Source organism: Pteropus medius, unplaced genomic scaffold (genome assembly GCF_902729225.1).
Source record: "Pteropus medius unplaced genomic scaffold, Ma_sr-lr_union100, whole genome shotgun sequence".
In the NCBI taxonomy this organism is placed as follows: domain Eukaryota; kingdom Metazoa; phylum Chordata; class Mammalia; order Chiroptera; family Pteropodidae; genus Pteropus; species Pteropus medius.
Window position 1 is genome coordinate 16,120,490 of NW_024354503.1, and position 7,713 is coordinate 16,128,202.

Genomic DNA, 7,713 nt, shown 5'->3' on the forward strand with positions numbered 1-7,713 from the left:
GGTCTCACCTGGGGTTGATAAGCCCGCGGCTTGTGGAGCAGAAACCATAGCACTGAGCCACATTTTTTCCTCTCCTGCCCTGGGGAAGATGGGAGGGCTGTTGGTTAACCAGCTGCAAATAATAACCTCACATGTCTTCTGCTCCCCACCAGGTCTCCCCACAGCAACCCCCACTATGGAAGCCCCATCAACACATTCACCGTGAGGCCTGGGACCCGCCATCCCATCTCCTATGCTTACTCAGGGGCCCATCGGAATGCCCTATCCTGAGCCCAGGGTTCTCTTAGCTCTATTCCAAAGGGTCAGATCCGGGCACTTGTTTCTGGGGGGTGGGAGGGACACAGCAAGAGTTGGGCAGCCTGACTCAGACACAGAAGAGTCTTTGTTCTCTGAAGACAGAGAGATGGATGAGTGAGAAGCAGTGGCCCCAGGAAGATCAAGAGTGGGCTTCTGTTTCCCAGTATGCTGTGGACTGTCTGCAGATGGGGGTGGGACGGGGAAGGAAGGAGGAGAAGAGGAGCCTTTAAGGGCCTGGAGCCTGAGTTTCTGCTACCTGGTACTATTTGCTTTAGCAAGGCTTATTTAAAGCAGTTTTACACGCATGACCTACTGAGCAGGTTCTAAAAGCAAAGGGTGGGGCATCAAACCTGAATGGGAATGCCCCATTTGGGGTGGTTCTGATTGCCTGTCAGGCCCTCATGAAGGGCTGGGGCTCAGCCCTGTCTGAGTAGGGGTGCAGGATGCTACAGGTTGATCTCTCTAGCCTCCACCAGTCCACCAGTTGCCGCCCCAAGAGGTGATTCCTCGGGCTCCTGGCATAAAAGCCACATGATGTGGGACCCGGAATGTGCCTGCACAACGTGTGGAGAAGGTACCAGGACAGAGTGCTTTGATTGGTTGGCCAAGGGCAGGGGTGGAAGATTGATGGTTCAATTCGCTCTGGCCCTAGAGAGAGAAGCCTTGGGAAGTTTGGGGTGGGGAGACAGAGGATTAAGGCTTACTTTTCTGCTTAGACCCAGATAGCCATGATTAGGGGATTGAGCTCAAGGACCCAGAAAGTCTGGGGCTTGACACCAAAAGCTTTACATAGCCAGGTCCCGATTGGGGATTTGGAGGGGGTATCATTCCCATCCACCCCTCCCAACCCCAATACTATAGTTCCCCAATATTACCGAGGCTTTAAAATGTGTAGCCAAGATGCTGCAAGGTCTTGAAGAGTGGGAGGTGGCTGAGGTGCGAAATGAGAGCCGAGAGATATTTGCTGCCAACAGGGAATGTGTTTTGGAAAGTCAAGAGTGGCAGGACTGGACCAGTTCAGAACAGGGGACCTATCAGTAGGGCAGCTATTCATCCTTTGCCTGGGCACTTCGGGTTACGCCTGTTCTCCAGTGAATTAGACGCCCTTCCACGTTCAAAAAAGCCCTGATTTGGATGATATATGTTTGCCAGACATATCAGAAAACAGTATTCCTTGGTCTGTCTTCCCTGCCTTCAGGCCTTGGTGGGCCAAATTCCTGGGACCAGGCCAAGGCAAGCTGCCTGGGTGAGGAGGGAGGGCAGGAGGAGCAGGCCAGTAGAGGGCAGCCAGGAAGCAGTTCACTTTGGGGGCAAGATGTTGGACCTTTATGATTTGTGGTACCCTGCTATGATACCAGGTTGTGGGGTCAGCAGTTGAGCCACTTAAGGGAAAGAGAATGAAAGATGAGCAGATACCCTGATGGGGCAGGATCTGGTTACCTGTATTCAAGAAGTGAATCCCACCCCAATGCCGGCACTGGCTCTATGTATACATATGTATTTCCCCTGTACAATGTTTTATTAAAAAGTTTACAAATTTATCTGCTGTATTAAGGCTTGAGGGGGTGGGGCATGTGCTTCCAGCTTGTAGATCGCTCTGGGGTGGGTGTGGAAGGACTGGCTGTCATTTGGCTTGGGAAATAAACAGGCAGTTTGGACTGGCTTCCAGCTCTGTGGCTGTGGATTGATGACTTGGACCTACTTAGTGTGATGAGAAGTTAGAAGAGCTCCGTTGGGGAAGGCTGAGCACAGGGCGGTGGTGGAACTGGTGAGCCATTTCGCTGGACCCCAGCTTTCTTTTTTGACCCTCTTGTTCTCCAGATCCTTCAAGGAGAAGGAGCAGAGCTAAAGCCCGGTGGTAACAAACTGTGTCCTTAAGCAAATTTCTTTGATTCTCTGAACCTCAGTTTCTTTTTCTGTATGCCAGACATGATAATAATACCTACCTCATAAGGCTGTTGTGAAGATTAGAGACAGTCATGCCTCCATTTAACAAGTATTTGAGTGACTACTAGATAGCAGGCACTATGCTTAGCATGGATACACAGTGACATGACTCCTGCCCATAGCAATATTTTAGTCTAATGGAGGAGAGAGAGAGGATGAAAAAAGCACAGAGACACATACAGTAAGTGGGAGAAAGGAAAGGAACAGGGAGTGTGAGACTGACTGGAGGGTGAGGGAGAGATGTGGATTTACTTGGACCAAGTGGTCAGGGAAGGCCTCTTGAAGTGGTGACATTTATGCCAATTTAGGCAAAGCATCCACCCCATGTCTGGCACTCAGTAGTTGCTCAATAAATTGAATCTTTGGGTGATGACTACCTTATGTTTGTGTGTGGCCTTTCACGGTTTTCCATAAAGCTTTAACATGTTATCTTCAATTTTTCCAGAAGACAAAACAGGGAACCAGAGAAGTCATCTCAAGATGGTGTCAGGGAGAGGGTTGTGTCTCACTCCTCTGAGTCCTTTTCGGGGGATTATTGGGAAAGGGAGACGGGGAGGATGAATCACTGATTCAACAACTTGTGCTTCCAGGAAGGGCCTCCTAGGCCCGTCCCATCGTGGGGCTTCCTTGTTCTCCTGTCCCACTGTCCCTCACCCTCCACCGTGACGTCCTTATCCTGGTAACAGAGTAAGGACAGGGGCCTTTTCCCAATAAGGCTTCGCCTCTGGCTGCTCTCCTCTCCCTCTCCCTCTCCTAACTCTTCTTTCCCCTCACCTGACATGGGGCGGGGCGGGGGGACAGTGGGGAGTAGTGGAGGGCGAGGGGATCAGGGATCCACTGCCGCCTCTGACAAGTTGTATGAGCTTGGTCTCAGCTAACTCCTCTCAAAAGTGACAGGGAAGGACTTGTGCCGTGTGTGGGTCTTAAACTTCGTTAGGTCCCAGACCTCTTTTAAGAGCTATAGATCCTCATCGCAGAAAGCTGCTAGCATGTGCAATTTTACACATTATTCCAGGTGCTCCACAGATCCTCCCCAAATTGGGCTCCATCGACTTCACGTTGAAAACTCCTGATGCAACGGTGGTTGCGGTAACCACCAACGCTTAACCCTGATGGTTTGGAAAGTACATTCGTTTTTCTCTCTTATTCACAACAATCCTCTAAAACCCTCATAATGCCCCTCACTCCATTTGGTTGATGAGAAAATTAAGGCTCCAAGAAGAGAAGTGAATTGCTCAGAATAGCCCACCTGACTCCAAACTCTGTACACTTCATTCCAGCTGCCTCCCTTCCAGCTGTGTGCATTCTCACCCACTCATCCCTCTCCCCGTAATACCACCTCCTCGCAAATTTATATCTTTCTATCAGAGGAGGGATGGGGGAGAGATACAGCTAGAAGGCGGAGGGTAAAAGCCAATAGAAAAGGGTAATGGGCATGGCTGACGCAGGTGTGCCTGGATCAGGTTGGCCACACCTTGGTTTCTGCAGCCTCTCTATGTGGGGGCCTAGTTCCAGTGGCCAGAACTCGACCTCCGTGGTGATGCCTAGCCAGGCCCAAAGCAGGGGCAGGCCCTGGGACAGGGTATGCTGGGAGCCTGGTGCCTGCAGTCAGCAACTTGTGAAGGGCCCTGTCCTTCAGAATGGAGCATAGCTTTCCTCAGGCCTCACTTATTTAAGCAGAGAGGCTTTCTCTCCTGGTGAGCCTTGAGCTCCCTGTTGTGGGAAGCTGTAGGATGGAGCGGGGAGGGAGAGGCCACTTCAGCGCTGAGCTGTCATGTCAGGCAGGCCTGCCCCTGCCTGCTCACCCCACCACCTGCCTATCCACAGCAGCCTGTGGCTGCTTTCATTTCTGCAGCTCAAAGGCAGTGCTGGCTTCCCATCATTAGTCAGCTGTCCGGAATGGGTGGCCATTGATACCAGGCTGAGAAACTGGGCCTTCTCCCTCCGAAGCCCTGCCGTTGGGGCTTCTGGGGATATTTTTGGCTAGGAACGTGAGAGAAGGTGCACTTATGGGAGAGGAGCGGAGACCAAGGCAATGCATTAGGAATGCTTCCTCATTTATGTGGATAATCCTGTGCTCCCCTGCCCAGTTCTCAGAGCCATAGAAGGAAGCTTCCTTAATGTTTGGCACAGATGAGCTGCTCCTCCCTCCCCTCCTAGAGAATTGTTCTCTGAGCTTCTGTAGAATGGGCTCTGATCCTCTCCTCTGTCTTCCAGGCTGGCTCCCTTCCTCTACCCAGGTGTCTCAGCACCACCTTCTATCTCCAGTCTTCCTTCTCTATAATTTCTTCTTCAGAAAACTGAGCTTCACCCCCATTCTCACCTGCACCTGAGCTCCACATTTCTAACCGGAAGTGCCCCCTGAACATTTCCATGTGGGTGCCTGCCCAGCCACTCAAACTCAGCCTCTCCAAAAGGCATCGTTCTTCCCTTAGTTCCTTCTCACACAATTGTGAGACCAGAGCAGCCAGACTGATGGCTCCAGTATCCCTAAGGACTCGTTCTCCTCTCACTACTGCTGCCCCTCTGTTTCCTCTAGGACCAGTTTAGATCAGAGCTCCTGCAGGAAGCCCTCCTCAGCCCTGCACTGCTCAGAGACCTCTCCTCCACACCTCTGCACCACTTCCCCTGGCTGGCTCCTCCTCATCCTTTGGGCTCAGCTCAGACATCCCTCACCCCCTAGACCACATCAACTCCTGTTGAGGGCTCCCACAGCTTCCCCCACCACTTCATATTGGGGGTACTTGCTCCACATCTTCCTCCCCCAGCAGCTTGCAAACCCCACAACACAACAACTGCCTGTCTTATTCATCACAGTATCCCCAGCATCTAGTGCTGCTCCTGGCACCAGAAGGTACTGAATGTGTGTTTGTTGAATGAATACATGTTAGTATTTAATCAAATACTGTTGAGCACTATTTGAGTTCCTTGAGGGCAAAGGCCATGTCTCCTGTGGACTATTGACCACGTAACTCTCTTATTTCTAGATGTGTGTGAGCTGATCCAATGCTGAGATTCTCAGATGACACAGTTGTGGTTTTAGGGATGGGACTCACAGGTTTCATCATAAAGGTGTCAAGATGCCTTGGAGTGGCATCATGGTGGGCTGAGATGTGATGCCCTATGAGTAGAGATAGGAGGAGCTGAGAAGTGATGGGACCAGGTGAGGTCATTCTGGTCCTTAAAAAGGGCTTAGGGCTTAGGGGTTTCAGGCAGCCATCATACTGGAGACAGGGCTCTAGGGTGCTTCTGAGAGCCCGGGGAAGGATGCAAATCTCCCTCGTGTAAGCTGGGTACACGCTCCCTGACAAGATCTCAAAGCTTCCAGAGCACTCTATAAAACCAGAGGATGACTTCAGGTGAGGGCACGAGACCTGGTGCATTCGGGCTCTGCAGTGAGGGCCTCAGACAGGAAGGACGAAGTATTCCAGTGGGCACGGCAGGACTAGCCTCGGGCTCCTTGAGGACAAGGTCCATGTCCTCTAGGTTGGCTGCATGAATTTCCAGAGAGCTGCAGCTGGCCCTGTCACCTGGGCTATCGAGACAGGGCCCAAGCCCAGGTACCACTGTCTCTGACAAGTGTGGCAGACAGCATCCTGCACCAGTAGGGGTTGGAAGGAGTGCAAGACTTGGGCTTGCTTACTTGTGTGTCTTTTTCGAACTTTGTTGTTCTCCTAGAGACTGGCCAACTGGGGAGAACTTGGGAGCTTAGGACACTGTCTAATAAGTCTCCAGAATGTATCTGGCCCAAGGAACATGGGGGTGGAGGAAGGAAAACTGCTTTGCTAATTCTATTTGGATTTTCAGGTGAGAATGACACCGGAAAGGGGATAACGCAGCTGTGATGATTTATGTAGTGTAGTCCTCCCCCTCGAACCAAGAATGCAGAGTTTCAGAAGGAGTGCTCCCTTCGCACACATGCACACACACACCAGCACAATCCCTGAAAAGAACTGGCGGGTGCCCTCAGCACTTCAGGGACCGTGGAGAAAGCCATGTTCCAGAACACATCTTGTGTCCCGCCTCAGCAGGAATGTGGTGCTGGGAATGCTGAATTTTAAATCATACCATGGAAAAACTCCCCTCAGTCATAACAGAAACACAAACTCAAGCTGTTCTAAAATACCATTTTTCACCCACCAGGTTAGCAAAAGATGGAAACTTGGACTGTGTTGACCAAAGTGTAGGGAGAAGGACTCTGTTCCCTAGAGGGGAGTGAGACTGGCAGAGCTCCCATGGAGGGCTTTTGGCAATAGCTACTAAAATGTAAAATATATATCGTGTGCTAGGAATTCCACTTCTAGGAGGCCGGCCTACAGATATACCAGCAAAATGGTATATCTCACGTCACTGTAGCATTGTTTATTAGAAATAGTCTCGATTTCTCTAAGTAGAGAAATGGTAATAAGTTAGAATAAGACACACAAGGGAACACTGCAGCCATGAAACAAATGAGGAAGCTACGAACCAATACAAAATGAACTGCAGGAGATATTAAGTGGGGGAAAAAAAAATACAGATGCAGTATGTTATCGCTGTGTAAAAAAGGGGGGAAAAGTGTGTGTGTTTTCATTTGCTTGATGTGCACAGAGATCTCTGGAAGACAAACTCCTCAGAGACTGGTATCATAGGTTGCGCGTTGGGAGGGGGCCTGGTGTCTTACACCCGCCATGGCTCCCTCTGAAGGCTCTGTCCCTTTTAGGCCCCACCCATCCATCCAAGAAATGAGCTCGACCTGTGGCTCTCCAGAGGCAGGGGCAAGCGGTGGTTAGGGGAGACCAGGGCTCCAAGCCCAGCCATTTAGCCCTTAGGTAGTTTGGGGACCTCACACCAGTTACTTAACCTCAGTCTCTCTGTTTCCTCTTCTGTTAAGCAATGAAAATAATAGTGCTATTAATAAATGAGGTGATACGTGTGTAAATGGGGATGATAACTGTACCACCTCATTAGGCTATTGTGAGGATTAACAGACTGAATCTGTGTGAAGTGCTCGGCACAGGGCCTGGCATGGAGCAAGTGCCCAGTGAATGGATTTGTTCCCAAATACACCTTGGTTCCTCAACCGCACTTTGACCCTTAGAAGATCAAAATGCAAACTTCTTGGCAGGGCTGACATGGCCCTTAGGTGCCATCTTCAACCTGCATTTCCACACTCAGCCTATGCTCCTCTCATATGCCGTGGTCTCTATTCTCTCTGCCCAGAATGTCCTTCCTTCCTTTGCCTGACTTAGTCAACCTCAAGGGCCAACTCAAATGTCACCAGCCTTGGAATGCTCCTTCTGAAGTCCCAGCCTGAAGGAGTTTGTGCTCCTTGCTCTGTGATGGCAAAACACCGGGAGTGCACCTCTGTGGGGGTGTCATCACACCACGCCATGATCACGCCATAAGCCTGTTTCTGGCTTACATGCACTCTGGCTTGTTACATGTTACAATAAAATAAATAGGAAAAGACAGTCAACGCTTCTCAAA

General features: G+C 50.6%; 1 protein-coding gene across 1 annotated transcript in view; it reads left to right on the plus strand.

The window, feature by feature from the left end:
- CUNH6orf132 (chromosome unknown C6orf132 homolog) overlaps positions 1-2,620 on the plus strand; it is a 31,086-nt gene extending 28,466 nt beyond the window's left edge. The window contains 1 exon segment of the mRNA XM_039854150.1: positions 153-2,620. Within this exon segment, the coding sequence (XP_039710084.1) occupies positions 153-270 (118 nt within the window). The 3' untranslated portion in view covers positions 271-2,620.
- The last annotated feature ends 5,093 nt before the right edge of the window (positions 2,621-7,713 follow it).